Here is a 21,524-nt window from a genome sequence, read left to right as displayed (position 1 = left end):
TGAATTAGCTGGAGAGTTTTTAAGGACTTACTAGAGCTACCTGATAATAGAGAGTTACAGTAATCCAGCCTAGAGGTAACAAAAGCGTGGACCAATTTTTCTGCATCTTTTCGGGTCAGGATAGGCCTAATTTTCGCAATATTACGCAGATGAAAAAATGCAGTCCGTGAGGTTTGTTTTAAATGAGAATTAAAAGACAAATCTTAACAAGCAAATACTTTCCCTTGTTTTAAGAACATAAGACTGTAATGCCTGAAGTTGGTGAGAGGGTCATTTTTGCAGTGATAGTTATCTTGTTCCCTTTTTCCACCAAAATTAGCGCATGTCGGACCAGAGCGATGTACACAGCTCTGCAGTACATGTGTATGCCTTTCTTTGGTTTGTTTTTATCTGGTGTGTCACGTTCAAGGCCACAAACAGGCCGTTGTTGTAATGAAGTCTGTTTCTGCGTTGATATGAGTTTCTCCCTAACTAAATCTTACTCAAACCCTTAGCCCTAATCCTAACCACCAAGGGGGATGCTATACATTAACAGGGGGGACATTATTGGACGGGAATACATTTTGATACATCACTGGAAAACAGTTTAGTAAACAGTGGAAAGCTGCATGGAGGCTAGTAAAAATATTACAGTGGTTACTTCTTGTTTTATATCTGTATTTATTCAGTCTCTCTTAAATTCAGTGCTAACTACATTTGGAACGATGTTTGATCACTGCTTGGACGGAGACAGACGGTATTTGGTGGTGGCCTGTTATTGCATCGTGCCGGCAAAGGGGCTGAAATAAGTGCGTCCACCCGGGTGTCATATTCAGTCACTTCTGATCTGAGCTGAAGCTGATAAATACCTGTGACCACTGCAGATTCATTTGTTAAGGAAGTGAATGCCGATTTTAACCGTTAAATACAGAAGCCAGATGTCAGCGGGTGTTTTTAGGTTTTTTGTCCAGTATAAAAGGGTCTTTGGAGACCCAGTGGGGGTCCTAACCTCCAGGTTGGGAAAGACTTACTTGATGCAACCTAAGACTTTTTTAGTTCAGTCTCATTGGCAGTGTTAAATGCAGTAAGTCAAACACTAGACTTCTTTTTGTTATTAGGTAAATTGCAAGGACTCTGCACTGAGTAAATTAGCCTTGGGCACATGAGTGACATTTCATATCTGACAGTTCAGTTATATTCTATTTAAATGTCCTGACAAAAAGAAAATCCTCTTCCTCTGCCGCCATGGGCTTATTTTGTGTGGAGAGCACACAGATTTTCAGGTATTCATCATCGCCCCTTTTCCTGCCTCGTTTATGTTCCAACGTCTGCTTGTGGCTCCGACTTCTTTCAGGAAACCCCATTTGAATATGTTGAGGGAGGCCACGGTGGCTCAGGCACCCAGGGCACACTTTGATCCCTGCAGATCTGAGGGTCTTTTTTTTTTTTTTTTTTTTCTTCCCGAGATTGAGCGAGTCATGGAAGCCTTGCCCTGCCAGATGTTTGGAGACCAGGCTCCTTCCTGTGTCTCATCCTGCTGTCGCCTCTGGTGATCGCGTCGGTTCTCTCGGGCTGGAGCTCGACCTGGAGTGTTTCAGGACACCAGTGGAGAAAAACAGAAAATTAGCCATGGAAATCAAATTACCCCACCCCTCCAGACACACGCACACTCTCACACACTCTGCTCCCATTAATGCCAAAACACCGGGGCGTGACCTGGAACCTCTCAATGTGTTTGACGGACGTTGGGTCTTTTCTAAGTGATTTAACAAAGCCTAGAGTTGTGTTCAGCCCAGTTTTTTCTTTCATGTGTGAAACAAAGCAGATTAAGGAGGGAGAAGATTTGGATATGTGTCTGTTACAGTGTATATCTGACACCAGGCTAGGCAACTGTTCTCACTCTTTAGCAAAAATACCCGCAGTGTTGCATTTTATGGTGGGAAGCGAGCATTAAAGCACTTTGTACTCCAGGCGCTCTCAGATGTCTGCAGCGCCAACCTTTGATTTCCCGTGTTTTGTCAGTGAAAAAGTTACACATCCACAGTGAAGTCATGTAAGCCGCGCACTCAAGACGATGTCACCTCTCGTCACCTGTCTCCGGAACCTGAATATTAATACAACATGTTTGGAAATGAGTCACAGAGGCGTGCGCAGAAAGAAAGCCTTTGCTAGCAAGCAGCAGATATGATCAGAGTGCTGCTTATGCTCCTCAGCGTGGTAAACAGGATGGTGCTGAGGATCAGTCAGAGCTGACTTTATGGTTTATGAAAGCTGAGCTACTTATGTTAACAGGCTTTTTGAAGATTATAGTTGTGGTAAACATACATGTCAAGAGAGAGACAGCGATAAAGTGGAGCCACAACACAGAGACCAATTACCTCTGCGCCTTGGAAGATAGTTAACCTGTTCGTTTGAAGGGATGAGAGGAGAGAGAAATGAAAAAAGGGTGCGAAGAAAAGTTCATGTTGACTTATTGGTTATGGTTATGTCGCCTCAGTGCATAACATGGAATAGTCAATAAGAATTGATTTTGTTTATAGCCCTGAGCTCTCTCTGGGCTTTATAGCTGCAGCTGGGAGAGCTCATTGGAAATGCGGATGCTTTTTTCACCCACACTGAGGTCAAACCCACACTCACCAGTACATCTCACTTTCCTCTCTTCTCACTCCCTCCCTCAGCTCTTAAACGTCTTCCCACATGTCCTCCCACAAGGTTTGCAGCCACCAGGTGCTGCTCCGCAACCCACCACCACCTTCAAAGCAGCAGCAACATCACCATATCAACATGCATCTGCCAGACAAATGATCCACCCTCTCCGTGTTCTCTAGACAAATACGCTCCCACCCTCTTGCTGTCTCTCAGCCTTTTGATTGATCTGTCTGTCTCCACATATCGCAGCGTCTCAACCGGATGCCTTCAGTTTTAGGCAAATTACAGGCTCGACGTAGCGGCAGCAGAGATTTGGAAGGGATAGGAAAGACTCAACTTAACGGAAGGAGTTGCCTCTGTCTGACGCTACCTACGTAATCCTCTTAATGTCAGTGGGAGTAGTTAACAGGATGTACTTCCAAACTACTCATCATCACAATTCCAACAGAATAATCTCCTCAGACGTAAAATCTAGGTGGAAAATGATACTCCCAAGTTCTCTGTAATTTTGCACATGTGGATTGACTCATTTCATGTAGTTAAAGTTTTTCCAAACACAAAACCTTATAAGTTTGTTTTTGTTGTCGACAAAATACAGTTTTATGTAGTTAAATTTTTATCTAATAAAATAACGAGGGATCAAACCGATCAGGAGAGAAAAAGCTTAACGCCACTCATTTGCATATTTAATCTATTTTTGGCCTGGTTTCCTTGTCATTCACGTCTCCCTCCTCACTGCTTACTTTTTACTCATCCTGCCAGGTCACAGTTATAAATACATGTATTATGTCTGTGACAAATGATTGACTTCCACAAAGTTCAGAGATTTTTCCTCCACGCAAACATTTCTTTAGGAGTCAAAGTTCCAAATCTGCTGTCAGGGGAAATGATTGATTTCAGTGTGAAAAATTGGTTGTAAGTAACAACATCCTCTGCCTGCATTAGTGAAAACAGATGCAGGAACTACTCTTTTTTAAAGGCATTATCTGCAGGACTTGACCAGTTTGTCTTATAATTCAAAGCACATGAGTTGCTATTTAAGTATGATGTCCAAAATGACGAGGGCGGTAATAAATCTCATGAGCCCTGAAAAAGTTCTGGAAATCCTCTTCAACTTCAGATATCTGTTTGGAGTCTTTGTTTGCGACTGAAGAATAATGTCTGTGTTAGTCTGCACGCATGCATGTGTGTGTGCGCGTGTGTGTGTGTGCGCGCGAAGAGGCGGTTGTGAGGTAAAGAGAGGGGTCTGGGTTGCACATGCCTCATTTAGACATCAAAGGCCCCTGCTGATGATTTTTCCTTATAATCCATGCCTTTTGGTGCCTCTGCTCCCTCCATCTGAATAAACAAAGCCCAAGTGGTTCTCTGTGGTCTGGGAGAAGTCAGGTGATTGCAGCACGTGATTTGGGGAGTAAATCGATACATCTCTAATTTATTCCACTAAAAATCCCTTTTAGCAGCTCTTTTATGTTGTTTCTGAGGAGCATTCTGATTTTCAAGGGATTTCAAAGTGGTATTTAGAGATGTAATACGAGTCATCTGCTGCTCTTTGAAAATGAAAGAAATACCTATCTCAAAAAGAATTCCAGCCCTTTTTATCTCGAGAAGCAAACATGTACAATATGTAAGTTTCTCACCGAGAGGAGCAAACTCTGCTTGGCTTTCTTTTGATACGGAGAAATCAATATTGTATGAACCGCGCTGCCTCTGTATTCCCAGTCGACCATTATTCCTCCCCACCCCAAACAGCAGACATTACCCACGATCATTTAGCAAACCCCCGGTGTGAGCCACTGACTGACCCCTTCCCAGCTCTGCCTGCCCATGTCCAAGCCGCGCTCCCCTGCCAGGGGCCAGTTTGGCAGCCTGCTTGCTTGTAATATATCTGCAGGAGCAGCATTCCTCTGGGGCTGGCCTGGATCAAATGGCAGTGATTTCCCAAACAGAGGCACAGAGATGGGAGTTCTGACCCATCCTCTGATCTGCTACACGCTCTAATCGCTGCGGGTCAGAATGGATAAATGGTGATGCTCAGCCCCCGTGTGTCATGTTTTGGGTTATAGATCTGCAGCAGTAGATACAGCAACTGAGCCAGTTAAGGAAACATCTAATTGCGATTTTCTCAACCAGTATCGGAACAGTGATAAACATAACTACAGCCCTGTACTTGTATTATTAAACAAAATATGATTAATAACAAATTCATCAAGTATCTACATTAAAGTTGAACCAGTGTTTCTAAGTGGCATTATTGTGGGAACCGTTGTCGTAAAGACAACCGGAATACTTTCCGTTTTTCTCAGAGCCTAGCAACAACCACAGTTACCGTGGTTGTACTTTTGGTTGTTCTGCCCTGATAGCTATGGGGGAGAAAACCCCCCGCTGCTATCTACTTCCTGTTTCGGTTGCATAATGGTTGACACACTTACTTTTTGCCATAAATCAAGCCTTCATTTTCGTGGGAGACCATACCTGGTGGCAGACAGAATTGCAGAGTGAAAGTGAGCTTGTCGTGATTCTGTAGCCATTATGTCGTGCAGTCAACATTTACTCCATAATGACACACTAAAGCAAAACACTTACCTATTAAGCCTTTAATAGAAACAGATCAAATAATGCAGCTCAATGACTTTGAGCTAAATGTTAACATTAGCATGCTAACAAATTCATGCACTCCGTATTAGTTTATCATGTTAGCATGCTAACATTTGCTAATTAGCACTGAACACAAAGAAGTCAATTTTTCCAAGATTGACCAAATATCATTTTTGACCTGATAATGATGTCAGATGAAATGTCAGGGGATCACCAAAGAGATAAATCATCTGGAGGGGAACATGAATGTATGTGCGAAATTTCATGACAATCAATTTGATAATTGTTGAGATAATACACTCAAAACCACAAATGTCAACCTCATGGTGGTGTGGAGGAGAAGTCAGTAATATTCATCCTCCAGAGACCATTGTTATCTGTACTTAATTTCATGACAATCCATCCAGGAGTTGAACAGTCTGGATGGAAGTTGTGGACCGACCAACAGGCATTGCCATGCATAGAGTGAAGCTAAAAATGACACAGAGTGGTGTTGTTTCCTTCACAAAACCACCTTTAACTAAGTGTAGAGACACCAACTTGCAGAGATTATATCAATCTGGAAACAGCCATAGCTTCTATTTGTCTGTTTGGCCAACTCACGGAGTTAATGTTAATAACTTTGGCCTTTTGGCTGTCGTCATCTTGGTTTTTTGGAACCACAAGTGATGATATTTTAGTGAGAGGGTGGAGCTGTGAAAGAGCAAGGGTTGGATCTGATTCATGGACTGTAGTGATGCTTCACAGACAGCCTGTCACTTGAGACAGACTGCGTTTAAATATGGGTAACTTTAAAGCAAAATAAAATGTAAATGGGGGAGTTATATAAATATTCACCTCCAGTACAGTTGTCATGAATGTTAAAATTAGCTATAGAGACCAAACCATTTTTTATACCAGGCTGTAAACATATTTATTGCTGCTGTAAAGTTGGTCATTTTAACATGGGACTAATCTATGGGATTTGACTGGCTTTTGGAGCCAGCCTCAAGTGGCCATTCAACGAACTGCAGTTTTTAGCACTTTAGTGTTGGCTTCATTTTTCATCCTCGGACGTTGCTGCTTTGATCACTCATTAGCTAGAAAGCTATCGTTTGACCAGATAATCAGAATTTCAAGTTGACCTGTTAAATGCTTGACTGGAGCCTGAGTTATAGCAGGAACTTGACTCTCACCACAGTAACTTGGAACTTGCTTGAAGGTCAAGACCTAAGACTTGCCTGTGACTTGCATGTGTGACTTTGCACTGAATGCAGCTAAAAGTCAGTTCATCACTTTTTTTTTATATTTGTGGAGTTGCTAATTCTTAAGATAAATGGAGTCTGTTCTATGGAGTCTGTTCTACAATAAAATTGAATTTCAAAACTTGGTTCAAGGATGTTAGGATTCATTATTTGTGATTGAGTGCTTTGATGCAATTTCAGGGGAATAAAACATTTGCTCATCAGATCCATTTCTGCATCATTAGCAGAATAATGTCCTACATACTGACTTTGTTTAACTCAAATGTAAGGTGCAAACATTTCATTCGTGCTGGTTTATTTTCTTTTCATCCCAACATGTCATGTAGATACTGTAGCTCCTTTAGGTCTCACAAAGCTAAGCAGCAACGTTGTACAATTTACCTCAATGTGATATTTAAACCTTAGCACTTTTGATGCAGCCAAACTGAGCTACCTGTTTAGAAGAAATACACACAGCAGTTTCCCTCAGTGCATGAGATCTTTCCAAATATCCTCAAATACTCAGGGGTGACAAGGATTCACACAGTGGATGGTTCGCACCTCTGAGGCACAGATAGATAAGATTCACGGTAAAAGTTAGCTAATATCTCCGAACTGACAGGAACTTTCTGGGCATTTACAAAGTGTGACTTTAGTAAACCTGCGCTGGTTTGAATAACATCAAGAAAGCCGAGGAAATATGGGGGGGTGGAGGAGGGGAGCTTGCTCTTTGATGTATAGGATTGAGATGTGATGAGGTCTGTTCAAAGTGAGTACAAAGTAGTGTTAAGATGGAAAAAGCAAATGCAGCTTTAGTCAAGGTAGAGAAGCCGAGGTAGCAAGAGATGATGAAGAAATGTCCTGTCTCACCCGAAATGTAGGCAAAGAAGATGAAACGTTATCTGACATTAAATATAGATGCTTCCTTGTAAAGGTGTCTCAGCTTTAAAACACACTTTTGTAACCTATAAATTTTGAAACCTGGGGGTTTGCTGCAGAAGAAGAATGTAATAAGCCTTCGCAACTGTCTTATGTTTGAATAGTCAGGTTATAACATAGCTTGTTATCTTTAGTAAGTCGTCAATAACATTTCTGTGGTGAAATAAATAGTGAATTCTTCAGTGTGCTGTTTTGAACAATCAGGGAAAACAAAGTAACGCTGCCAAAGATGCGGTCATCTGCTGGATGCGAGACAGCAGGAGAGAGGAGAGAAGAAGTCATTCAGTGGGTGGGAATAATAAATTACTTCTTACTCTGTTTAACAGATTAGCCGCAGCTCACATTTGTATCATTAGATTCAGGAGGAAGTAGGAGGGTGAACAATTACATCTACAGTCCTGTCGATCTGCTGAGTCAGTGCAGGATTTTTATCAGATCTGTGCTCTGGTGTGCATGGTGGAAATGTACATTTTAAAGGCCCGTTTGTGGTTGTCACTTCACTTTAAAAGGTCAATTTATCAAAATGAGTGTAGTCAAATTCTATGCACTTTAATTTGGGTGGCAGCAAACATATCAGATGCAGATATCTTATAACATCAACAATTAAAACCCAAACTACTTGTGTTGCTGGACACCACAAGCGGCAAATAAAAAGAACATTGTTTTGATTTAGGTGAAATCTATCTTGAAGTCCTTTTAAAGCAATAGTTTGACATTTTGGAAATACACTCATTCAGTTTCTTGATGAGAGTTTGATGAGAACATTTGCGCCACTCTCATTCTATATACTAAGTATAAACCTGCAGCTAGCAGCAGGCTATCTTAGCTTAGCATTCAGACTGGAAATGGGGAAACAGCCAGCCTCAACCTCAACCTGCTCCCTTCATCAAAAAGCCTGTGGGATTTTCCATTGGATTAATGTAGAAAATAAGCTCTGCGGTAAACAAAGGTTTATGATACAGGTTTTGTTCAGCAAGGTATCTGCACAAATGAACAGCACTTTTATGAGTTTTAAAGTGTAAATGCAGCCACCAGGACTTAAAAGCTAACGTCAGGCTAAAAACAAACTAGACCATGGTCACATGACTTCACGTCACCACCACCAAGAGACTGTAAAACCGTGTTCAGTGTGATGACGTTCTGTATTCTCATTTAGCCACTTGTTAGCAACTGCCTTTTTGGGACACATAGAAGCTTCAAAATTCAGGAGTGGGATATTTAACAAATCGCGAAAGTCTGGGAAATGGGAACACATTTCCAGGGCTTTAACACATTCCTGGAGCACTCTATAGTGGACAAACTGTGGAATTACAACTTCTGGGTCCTTCACATGATGCCATTGGTCCCAAAAAATACTTTTCCCCAAAGACTTTGTGAAAGAGATGTCTGTAAATCAGTGGATATACATTTTTTTTATGTCACAACCCCTGCAAAATGATTCATTTCACTATTGGGATCGGTCTATTTGGTCTGATAGTAAAGTCTGAGTCTAGTAAAGTTGCAGAGGGCTAAACTAGAAGTTAGCTGCTCAGCCAGTGGAAGCCTTCAGTGTGGGCCCAGTGATGCAGAAGATCTGGATAATTTTTTACCTAGGAAGTCAAACCTTTTTGGCTTCATGCAACATTGAGCAACTTTCATAGGAATAAATGGTGCCCCGCATCCAACACTGTATCCAGTTCTCTTTATACATCCATTGATTGTATAGAAGTCTAGGAGAAATGACCCGGCTTTTCACTTGATTTATTGCCTTAGTAAACATTTTCCTGATGAGTTTTGGTCCCAATTTCTACCTTTGTACCTTTTGGAAATTATGGTACCATTTAGAATAAAACAGATGATGAAGTGAGGTATGCTTTGGGGTGTGGCTACCTTTTGATTGACAAGTCTCCACCATGATAACCTGTCAATCAGGTTTGAGGCCATAACAGTGCGTATACTCTACAGCCCCACCCTTTCTTCCAAATATGGTTACTTCTGGCCCCTAAAAAACAAGATGGCGACGGCCAAAATGACCAACTTGAGACTTTAAATGGTGGTCCATAAAGCAATGTCACATCAAGGTGGCTATGTCCACTTCTTTTATACAGTCTATGCAGCCCTCTCTGCATTTTACTGCCATGCAGTGGTTCTACTTCTCTCATTAGTTACTCTGACATCTTGGCTAATTTCAGTTGCAATGAGTTAAAACTTGCTTCTTGACCCTGATCTTGTTTATTGGCAGATAATTAGTTTCAACCCACAATATTCTATGTGGCTAATTGTAGGCTCTACTTTTGCTCGTGTATTCCAGAAAACTGTCTTCAGCAGAAAAACTGCAACTTGTAAAAAACTAAAACAGCCACTCTAAACAACTCTCTACAACCTTCCTCATTAAACTCTGCATCAGGAAAGAAGCCTCCCACCACAGCACTAATTACATCTTCAATTACAAGATAAAGTAGAGGGGCACTCAGAGAGCACAGACCTCCGCCAAGGCCAATATAGTCCAGTCCTCTATGATATGTGATGTCAAAATATGGCTGTGCCTAGCTGAAGCTTTATCATCCCAGCTGTGCATTAATTATGTATTTCTAGATTTTTTATTTCACACCTTAGTTTGAGGGAAAAAAAGTGTGACGATGTCACTGTTGTACTGGTTCCCCCATTAAACCATTGTCCCCAAGCGCTCCATAACAACTGCTTTCTTTATGAAGCAACTACATGTAGGCTACCCCGGAGGATTAAGGGCCATCAGACACAACGTGCTTTGCTGAGTGGCGCAGCTTCGCTTGACGCAGCAAAAAGCCATCCTGGTGCAACGCAAACCATTGGATATAATAGGTTCAGAGCGCAGTGGTGCCATTGTCGCATTGTGTCTGAAAGGGCCAATACTGGTACTCATGAATGTGGGTTGTAATATCGAGTCATAACAGCTGGTTGTTTGTCACTTTTGAACTTTACTACTATTGTTTAAGATGTTTGGCATTTACTCTGCCAAGGCCGAATGCAGTATCTCGCAGTGCTTGCAGAAGTAAAAAATAATTTGTGTATCGCCCATCCACTAAATTTTAATGAAAATCAGGCTGGTAGTTTTTTCGTAGTCCTGCTGAAAACCGAACCGAAACCTATAACCTACCTGTCAGAGGTAATCAATGTTTTAAAGGATACTTTGCCAGTTTTCAACCAGCTTTGTATCACGACAAGGTGGGTAGTGTGTATACATGAACTGTGGTAAACTTCCCTCCATCTAACCAGCGCCGAGATCTCCCTGCTCATCTCTCCGCTCAAATTTTGCCTGCTTTTAAGGCTGTTGCTCAAACTACAGATTTTATTTCTGCATTTTCATGTGCCCACCACCACGGACACAGAGTATAGAAGCAGATATAAAGACAGAACCTCCCCAAATGTTATAACCAGGCAGAATATCAAGAAAGATTTAGCCTTTTTCTCTCCTAAAAAGGTCTTCAGAAACATATTTTTGTGCACTGTTTGCACAAATATTAACCAAGATTCTGTTACTGTGTTGAATCTTTCTTGACAAAAATGTTTACAGTAACATATTTTTGCTTACCATTTTGCTGTAACATGAGATTGTTTGTTACCAGCCAGCCATATTGTTTCCTGCGGAAGAACAGCAAAGCTTGGATTTTGTCACCCACCAGCAGGAGCATTTATTGGTCCAGTGCGGCACAATGCATTCTGGTAGTTGTAGGATTTCTACCTCTTGAGCAAAAGCAAATGCCACAACCATTTTCTCGTTTTTTTCTGATCATATAGCACCGATTTCAACAGCATGTGTGTCTTTCTACTGCATAGACAGCCTAGTTTTATGGAAATAACATCTTTCCATTAGTGCAATACTTATTTAACTCCTCACTGAGACAAATGTTTGATGCATTGAAATGAAATCCTCTGTTGAAACTAAATGTATTAAATTCTCTCACCTATTAGTAGTACTTTTTTGCTCTCAGTCTCAAAAATATACCACATTTCAGGATTACAGATCTGCGCAATATTACTATAACCTGTACATCTTGACTGAAATATAATAAATCAGATTATCAGCACTTCTTAATGTTGATGCTTGTTTTTAGTCTTAATTTTTTCTGGGCAAATGATTGCAGCAACTTTTGAGATGGTCACAGCAGTAATGTTTATATTGTAACTTACATTAGTTCTCATTTGTTTCTGGTGTTAATGAAGATCTGACCTCAGCTTCAGTCTCAACGTAAACACATTCAAAAATTACTTTTCTCTCTTTTTGTGGGTTTTGGTGACAGGAAAGTGAAAAGTCTTCCAATACCACACCACGGTCTCACCTCTGCCTCCATCATTGTAGCTATTTAGCAAACTGAACTGTAGTCTGCTGTGCACCTGTGAGAGGAGATATAATTAGATGTGGTTTACATGTGTGGATTTATGTAACGTTAATCTGTTATTGAGTCAGATCATCGATGAAATTACATAATCGTAAACCTAAACTGACGTAAATTTAAAATGTGTTTCTGCCACTTTGTCACACGAGGGTGCAGATTTAAAAAGTGGAGGGCAGAATCTGTTTGCAGCTGCTGTCGTCACCATCAGTATATCGCGTCGGTGCTTGTTGTTGTTTTGCTTGGTTGGATCTCTGCCCTCATTTTTCCTCTGTTGCAGGTCCAGTGATGAAGCTGCAGCAGAGAACTCCTCGCCGGAGGGGCCAGCAGCCCAAGCTGCTCAACAGCCCCGAAGACAGCCTGTACTACAACCAGCTAAATGTGAGTTCAAAGTGCCGATAAAGGCCTTTGTCTGACTTTGGTTCCACATGATAATACAATTAAACCTACCTGTGCCAGACCCTGGAGCCCCACCCCCACGCTTCTCTGCCTCTTGTCTTGAACATGTGCTTATGCTCTTTATCTGTTGCTTTCATGTCAGGATGTCTGCCTTCACGGTGAATAATTGATGTGGTTTATCAAAGCTGAGCAAGATGCATGCTTCATCAGACTCACTTGAGCCCTTTGATCAGAAAAAATTATGCTGTGACTTCTGATATTATCAGCATCTGCTCGCATTCAACACAAAATCACTTTGAATTAAAAATTAATGACTCTCTGCTCATCTTTTGACTGTGTGCTCTTGGCCCTTTCCTCAGAGAACTCTGGATTACCAGGGGAGCAAGAGGAAGCCGAGAAAACTTGGGTAAATAACTGCTTTCCTACTTACAGCAACTCTAAACAGAGCAGGCCCTTTGTGGAATAGGAGAATCCAGAAATGGAGTTGTTTTCTTATAATGTAAATGGAGAGCCGAAAATAACAGGCTTTTTATGAGCAGTTGCTCTGCGTCATTAGAGAGGGGGGTTACATATTAAGGCTTTGTCAGCATGCTAATTTTAATTGTTGAAGGTCTGACTTGTATTTGTACTATAAATGACATCCTGGTTCAGCTCAGTATACTTAAGAAAACGCATGCGCCTCATCGCCGTATCTGCAAATATTGTTTTTATCTTAAATGTCTCGCCTTTCACATCAAGACTGCTCTGTATCCCAGTTACTTCTCACCACTTTCTCTTCTTACCCCATCACAGTCAAATCAAAGTGCTGGATGGAGAAGATGAGTACTACAAATTACTGTCAACTGTGGAGTCAATCCCTGAGGAAGAGTACGCCACCGCCCCCCCCTCCCACCCTTTCTAGTGGGCCTCTCGTCAGTCAGAGCTGAGCCTTACAACCATGTCAACCGGTAAGACAGACGCACCAGACATGTAGATAGACACTCCAAAGAACATCCTCAGTGTTGGATGTGCTGTGGTATGTGGAGCAAGTAGCAGCAGTGCAGAATAAGCGACCTGTACAGGCAGTGCCCTCAGCTGTTAATCCAACCTGGTTGGAAACATCTTACTCATCAGGATCATTATTAAAACAGTTTCCTACAAGCATTATGCTATTTTCTGTGTGGTAAGCCACCACTGTTTCTCCATTTCAGCTCAGGTTTTATAGCTATAACACTTGATTATTGTCAGAGATGTTAAATTTTGCAAGGAGAGGACCTCCAGACGTCTGTTACCAAACTTTTTCCCAGTCTTGTGCTTGACTTGCTGCCACAGTGCCTCTAAATGTGGCAGGAATTTGCGAAATTATCGTGGTGTTTGTCATTTTTCCAGGGGCTTTTCAGGGTCTTAAAAGCCTGCATTCAATAAGAAATTATCATTCAGCGTACAAACTGTTGTGAAATGGTACAGATGTTGCATCAATAAATGGATTAATGACAATGCACGTAACACAAAGAATACATCATCATGTGGCGCACTGGGGAGGGGAGGTTTCACTAATGACAAACATTTTGCAAAGTCACAATGAAACACTTAAATGCTAAGTATCCATTTGTAGTTTTAATGTCAGATGTTTGAGCTCCATGTCAGGACTGTGAGAAACAATTACTCTTAATACCTCCGCCAAGGACCAAGGGCGTAGGTTTTGTTTCAACATTTGGGGGGTCACACAATGTTTTTAATTTGCATTCTGGGGAATTTTTATGTACCAATTTGGGCTTTTTCGGCATCACTTTGGTGTGAATGTCTTAAATTTTGTCGACATAAAAGTCCTCCATGCCTATGACCAAGGAGTTACATTTTCAGTTCAGTTTGTCCGTCTGTCAGCTGGATTACGGAAAAACTATTGGCCCAATTTTCATGAAACCTGGTGGAAGGATGTAGCATGGGCCGTGGAAGAACCAACTAAATTTTGAAGCGGATCAGAATCGGATACACTGACTATTTTTTCACTTTCGTAACATTGCGAGAAGGAGCATTTGACCTCGGTGGATATCTGCACTGTACGAGTCCCCTTTTAGTTATCCATGTATCTACCAACTATTTATTGATTGATTCTTCAGTGTATAAAACGTTGAAATGTCCTCAAATTTGACCTTAATATTACATTCATATGAGCATAAACTGATGAAAAGCTAAGAAATCCTTCAATCTTTAACCAGTTTGGTGTTTGATCTCAATAAATGATGACACAAACAGTTAGTTTCTTAAAATTAAAATGGCCATTGGTTATTTCCTGACAGTTGACTTATCTATCATTGTGTCAGCATAGGCCCACATTCACTCCAAGGAGCCCCTCATCTTGCAGGCAGTGTGTCTCTCTTAAAACTCAGTGGTGTTAACCTGACTTGGTTAAAATCTACCTATTTCTGAGCATTATGTCTATTGTCTAAGATGGATCCAGAGACAAATCCTTCTGAAACCCAAAACTCTCCCTACGAGTTCTCCCACAGCGAGCCGCCTGTAGTTAGAGGGGCTTTGTGCTGTCTGAGTGCTGGAATCACCACACATAGCCTCACAGAGGCAGAGCTAGACCTCACTTTGAATTTCACCCTAAATACAGGAATTTTCTTTTAAGATGTGAAGTGTCGGAAATACAGGGCTGGCGAGTTGATTTGTAGAGCTTTTTTTTTTTTTCTTTTCAATTTGCATATCATTTACTGCATCTCCCTTTGTTGACACCCGAGGGCCTGAGAGGAGATTTTGATCTTAATAGGAAGAGTAGGGTGGTATGACTGAGGATCTCATCCTCCTTACACTCAGCGGGGAAAACATTAGAGCTCTGCCTAGATAGCGAGACAGAGATAGCGGCTTCACTTAGGTTCAGGTTCACGCGAATCCTGGTGTGTTTGAAGAGACCCAAAGTGTTCATCAAATCCCACCGCTCAGAGCTGCGAGGGTCAGACCGGGGCTGAGACACTGAGGACGAACTCATCACCCAAACACCACTGTTTCAGTGTGCTATTTCCTCCCTTTTGTTGCATGTGAAATAGAAGGCAGTTCTTCACAAGACTCTTTAAGATGATACAGGGTTTCAAGTTCACCGCTTGTGTCACTTGACACCACTGTGGTTTTAACCCTGTCATTTTCCAACCATAACTGTGCTGTTTGTTGTGTTGAACAGCCACAGAGCTTGTAGTGGTAGTATGGTTAATCCAAATGTTTTAAATGTTACACATCTCCTGAAACTAATGCAAACTCTACACAGTGGTGGAAGAAGCGTTCAGATATTTTAGAAGTAGCCTACAACAATGTAAAATACTCCATTACAAGTGAGTCCTGCATTCATTTTACTGTGATGTTACACAAGAGTACTGTCAGAAAAAATCCCCATATTTTCATGCAGAAATTGGCCCCTGTTGTTACATTATTATCTCCTCATTATTGTATTGATGTTATAACTAACGATAATCAGGGCATTGCAAGATAGCCTATAAATAGTATTGCGATATTTTTAGGCTGTATCACGATACACAATATATGTCTTGATATATATTGTGTATCGTGATACACAATATATATCTTGATATTTTTAATTCTTTTAAAATACTAAACCACGAAATAAAGTATTGTTAGAATAAATTGAAATAAAATATTGTTATAATAAAGTTGAATAAAGTATTGTTATGATAAAATAAATCAAATAGGAACCACTGGTGCTTTTATTCTGAAGCACCTGGCTTGTCTCAGGCTGTAAGTGTTGATGTTTTCGCAATGAACTTGAAGCTTTACATCAACAGTTAGCTGTTAGCAGTTAGCAGAAAGTTATTCACTGTTAGCTGCAAACAAATTATCATCTCTCCAGTTCATATAAAAATAACAAATACAAGTCGCACTGGTCGCAAATTGTGACTTAATGGTCGCGATCTTAAAGATACAAAACATACCTTGCCTGTTCACACACTATTGCCCAGGAGACAGAGATGTGGATGGACGGGGAAGTGACGTATCATGTTTGTGAGAGCGGAAAGTGCAAGATAACCAAAATGCCAAAGCAAGTCTCAGGTTTTTCAAAAAAAATGACATGATAATTTATACTCATTGTTCAGGATATAGTCATTTTATATATCCCACATGGATTAAGCCATGAGTATAATCGATAAGTCACCCTCTCCTAATTATAACGTGTCGCCAGCATTTTATGTAGCACGTAGTCGAGATGGGGCTAATTTGAACCAATATACGGTTGAGTACTTAAATCTATAACAGTGAATTTTACAATAATGACTTCATCTGCAAAAGAACTAGCGAGTGAATAGCACAATATTCACTCTGAACTGTTGTGAAGCTGAAGAATTAAGTAGCACAAAATAGAAATATTAAAGTAACTTACCCTAAAATACAGTACTTGTGCAGATGTGTGTAGTTACTTTCTACCACTGCATCAACAAGACAATGATGAGATCAGTTACACAAAATCATCCCTTATTCGATGAAATTGAAAACAATAATTATCTAAAATTGTGTTTATGTTCTTTTTTCATGTCATTAAATCCTGTGGTTGTTTGAGATTTCAATTATCTGTGGACAGCCATTTCTCAAAAAAGATAAAGTAGAAATTTTCATGATCACATAATTAAGCTGCATCAAAAATAAAGTCTTACATTTACTCTATTGTCATACATATATATGTAAAGCTCTTCAAAAAAATTCAAAGCGTAATACCCCAGACCACTGGCAGTGTTATAATGTGGTGTCACAGTTAGTTCAGAAGCGTTTCACCTCCGGTCGTAGCCACAGATCCTGCAATAATTAAAATCCTCGTTGTGCATTACTCCCTTGCTGGGATAGTTGGTTCCTCTGAAGAGCAGTCTGAAATAGGTCACCCCAGCACCCTGTAGTGCATCTTAAAAGTACACTGAATCAATTAAGTGTGATCATGCTCCCTTGATTATTTTGGCCCTGTTTTACCACGGAGAGGAATTTCAAATAGGCTGACTAGTTTGAATAACAAGGTTGGACTGTGGTGACAAATGGTTCCAGAGTGGGTGTTTCTTCCCCTGTTTTTCTCTGCCAAATTAACTCCCTGGCTGATTGCCTGCTTTAGCATATGAGAGGAGGTGAGCGGAGGTGTGTATGTAATTACCTTGGTTAGCTGATTATGTGTTGCAAAAGGCAAATGTTATGAAATACTGTCGTCACTCTCGTGAAGGATGCTCTGACCTAATGAACTGGAGCTTCTGTGTTTTTGCTTGGACTCCTGATCGTCTTGCGGGTCTGCAGATGAGGGACAGACGCAGGGCGAAGTCTGTGTCTGAGGCCTGACACCTGTGTTTTCTTTAATACGTCTGCGTAAATCCAGCTCCCTCTTGTTTTTCCTCATTAATTCTGACAACATCTGGTGTGCGAGAGAGGACTCCTTTAATGTGGCCAACGTTACTGCTGGTGTTATTCTTGCCATTTTAGCTATTTGCTTCATGCGCCGCACTTTCATTAAAGCTACATCCAAGGCAGCCCCAAACACTGTTATCCAAAGTTTTAAACCACCTTTATGAAAATCGCTCGAGCTGCAGCCTTAACAAATGATGAAAAGCTTTTTATTTTCTAAAGAAGCATACTTACCTTTTCACCTAATAGTGATGTCTCACTTCAAAGAGAGAACACGATTAGGCCAACATTGTCCTGTTTCTATATCCTTTGAGTTCAAAGGGAGAGTTTGAATACCAGTTTTTCATGTGCAGCCTTTTCAAATACTGTTTTAATGCAGTTTACGTGCTTTTGATATCCAGATGTGTCAGATTTTCACCACAGCAGAATATCTCACACTATATTAAGATTGCATACCACAGTTTTATGCAGGTTTTGTTTCGTGATAGTTTTTCTTCCCACCAACTTCAAGGACAGGGGACGAACAGGCAGCTACAAACTTAGCATTGTGACGCTCTTTGCTGGCTAATGATTGGTGCCAAAGAAAAAGCGACATACATGCGCGTCAACCAGATGTCAGATGTGTGTTGAGGGCTCTGAGCAAGAGAACATTCCCTAAAGACGGCATTAATAAAGAAACTGGTTGAGCCGGGTGGAGGCAAAGAGAGTAAGAGGCATAGAGGAAGAAGGAGATAAAAGAGTCTGTTGAGTACATACATCAAAGGTCTCTTAATGACAAGGGATGCCATTAGGGTTACAGTGGCTTTTGTTTCAGCTTCCTCACACCTGCAGTTTGTTGAGGGCGCTTTATGCACTGTTTTGTTGTTAACATTTGCATGAATATAAAATGCATGCATGAGGAGATAAGATGTTTGTTCCTGGCTGCTAATCTTAGTGGTGACCAAATGTTTCGGTCAGAGCTACAGCTTCCTTTTCATGTGCAAAAAAAGAGAAATGCAACCATTCAGTGTGTGAAAGCTAGAACAATAAAAACAGTAAGGAGAAGCTGTTATCCTGTACACCATGGAATTCATTGACTTAAAAGTTTTCTCGGTGCCTCCGGTGCTGGAATGGGATTTGACAAATCAGAGCGTGAAATTGTGATTAGCCTCTCTCAGTTTGTAGATGGAGTGGGGCACTAGCAGACTTGGCATGGCCAAAGGTGTAACCTGTTTTGTTTTGCCCCGGTGCTGCTTCCCCAGATGGTGGGACCAGCTGCCATTGAATAAACGCTGGACGGGTAACAGTGTGAGAATTACCACGGCCTTGTTTCAGTTTGGGATGCATTACAGAAAGCTTGTCTTTTTGCCACTGCCAGGAGGAGCAGGGACGTATCACCTGGTGTTCAACCAAACGGCTTTTTGATTGAGGTCAGAATAAAGAAGCGTCCAGTGTAACTGTAAAAATAGATATCATATACCTTATTTGTGTAGGTGTCCCCCCCACTGTCATATTCCAGTATTTTCTTTACATGTTCCCTAAGATCACCTTTTTTTATCTATAAATCTCTTTCTTCTTTCTTAATATATATATATATATAGTGGGATGACATGTGCAACACAGTACTTGTACAAGAACCTGGTCTTTCACTGACAGATGTAATGGGTCACATCTCCATCAATTTATATATCATATCCAGTGTTCAGAGGGCTACTTTTGATATATAATAGGTAATAAATTACTAGTTACCCTGTTAAAATGTAATAAGTAATGTAACTATTTTAATTACTTCATCAAAGTAATGTAGCTGATTACATTTGATTACTTTTAACAAATAAATAAGCTATAAAATGTCCGCAAATGGGCAGTGTCAAAAGAAGGCATTCCTGCTCGACGAATACATAAAAGGTAACAGAATTGATACATAAATATATTCTACACATAAACTTTTTACAGACAAGAATATATTCGGATGTAACCCCTTTTAATCAACATTTTGACCATTAACTGTAATTTAGTTACATATTTTTCGTCCATAACTTTTTTCTACCAAGATTCCAATTGCATTTATTTTGTAATTGAATTACTTAACGCCGCTACATGTAACTAGTTGTTCCCCAACACTGATTGTATCATAATGTTACGATAAAGGTCAATACAGTTTATTTCACGCTTGTGTTTTCATTGCTTCTATAATAGTAACTTCTCTCTTCTAAACATTTTGAACTAAATATTTACTAAAATCAAAACATTAAAATAGATTATTTAGCCCACAAAAACATGGAGTCTTCTTATATTATATATATTAAATTAAAGTTATAAATCATAGCATTTCACAAATATGTGCAGTCCTGCTAGGGCTGGGCAATACATCGATATTATATTGATAACATGATATGAGACCTGATATCGTCTTAGATTTGGATATCATAATATCATAAGTGTTGTCTTATCCTGGTTTTAAAGGCTGCATCAAAACAAAGCTATGTAACTTTCTGAACTTACAAGACTGTTCTAGCTTCTAATATCTGCCTTTACTCACTAAATCATTATATCCACATTACTGATTATTTATCAAAAATCTCATTGTTGAAATATGTTGCAAAAGCAATAGTCAAGTCACACAATCTCAATATCTGAGTATTTGGTCAAAAATATTGCGATATTTCATATTCTCTGCATCGCCCAGTCCTAAGTTCTGCTAGTGTTGGTGTTTTTTCCTCCTGTTTCCATGTTTTTAAGGAGATTAGAACTAACACTGCATCTAGAAGTGTGGTTGGAGTGTTTGTAGATGCCAATATATCAAGTTTCCGATTGTTACATCATCAACATAACAGTTGCAAAAGCATTTAGCAGTGTTTGGAGTCTTGCTCAAGTGCTCTGGAGCAACAACACCTGGAAAATAGTCACTAAAGTGAAAGAATATTTTAAAATATAAGTATGATTAAAAAAAACAACAAAAAAAAACCCCACCTGTTCTAATAAGCTGTTAATATCTGAATATTTGAGGATGGTTTTGTTCGTGGCATCACAGTATATCTGGTGATTGGAGAGCTTTTAATCGTAATAATTCCTGGGAGAGCACTGCAGGCTGTAACCTTGTACATCATCATAGAGGGGGAGAGTTTCCCTCTTTAGGGCTGGATTATCACATCCAGGGTGGGCTGAGAGAAGGTAAAATGACCTGTCCCGCCTTACGTGACCCCGGGCCAATCCTGCACATTGCCAAGGCTTTGCTCTTTGCTCTTGAATATGCAGAGATCCCCAGCTTCATAGGCTCCGACGAGGGAGAGAAAAAGAGTTGTATCGCATTGCAGGGAAAATTAGTGAGACCAAAGTTGGAGTTTCAGTGTGTTGGGTGCTGCGAACAATGGCAGCTTTCTGTCAGACAGCAACTTCAAAGCTCTGCTGAGTGACTGCTCTGAGTTATACATTGTTGTAGATCACTGAGGAAATTCACAGATGTTTTCTCATACGAGACACCATTATAGCGGCTCAAGTACCCAGTAGCCTCGAGCATTTCTCCCTCTACCCCCCCTCTGTCTCTCTCTCTCCCACACACTCAAACTCACTCTCACTCTCACACATGCACCCTCACCGCCTCCCCCACCACCCCCATCCTCTCTGATATCTCTCGTATGAGACAGATGTGGAACCTGTTTTCTCTCCAGCTGTCCGGAGAATATGAAAAGTTAAAAAGGGTTCGTGTTGTGGCATTGCCCCCTGACTCTGTCAAACCCTCAGCTCTCACTGTCAGCTCGCTCAAAACGCTCAAAATGTCAAGATCACATGCAGCTCCACTTTCTCAGATCCATCTGGGGTCAATGCAAAATATCATTAAAAAGAAGTTGTATTAATTTAAAGCTGAATTATAGTGAGAAGTATTTAGAGTGTGTTTTTCTTTCTCTCCTGCAGATTGCCTTCTTCATCTTTGGACTGGACCTGAACCAAACTCAGCAACACGCTTCATATCTATTGTAAATTTATATTTATTTCTAGTAAACTGACATTTTATATGAGTCAAATAAATGTGTTTCAACCACTG

At 40.4% G+C, this 21,524-nt stretch overlaps 1 protein-coding gene across 1 annotated transcript in view; it reads left to right on the top strand.

Annotated features, from left to right (window-relative positions):
* Positions 1 to 21,524, top strand: part of myo3b (myosin IIIB) — an 89,925-nt gene extending 68,401 nt beyond the window's left edge. Inside the window, exons 35-38 of the mRNA XM_050048245.1 lie at positions 12,018 to 12,118; positions 12,496 to 12,542; positions 12,929 to 13,083; positions 21,395 to 21,524. Coding sequence (XP_049904202.1) covers positions 12,018 to 12,118; positions 12,496 to 12,542; positions 12,929 to 13,037 — 257 coding nt within the window. The 3' untranslated portion in view covers positions 13,038 to 13,083; positions 21,395 to 21,524. The remainder of the gene's footprint in view (positions 1 to 12,017; positions 12,119 to 12,495; positions 12,543 to 12,928; positions 13,084 to 21,394) is intronic.

This window comes from Epinephelus moara, chromosome 7 (assembly GCF_006386435.1).
Source record: "Epinephelus moara isolate mb chromosome 7, YSFRI_EMoa_1.0, whole genome shotgun sequence".
Taxonomy (NCBI): domain Eukaryota; kingdom Metazoa; phylum Chordata; class Actinopteri; order Perciformes; family Serranidae; genus Epinephelus; species Epinephelus moara.
Note: the sequence above shows the minus strand (reverse complement) of the source record. Positions and strands in the feature narration are given on the sequence as shown.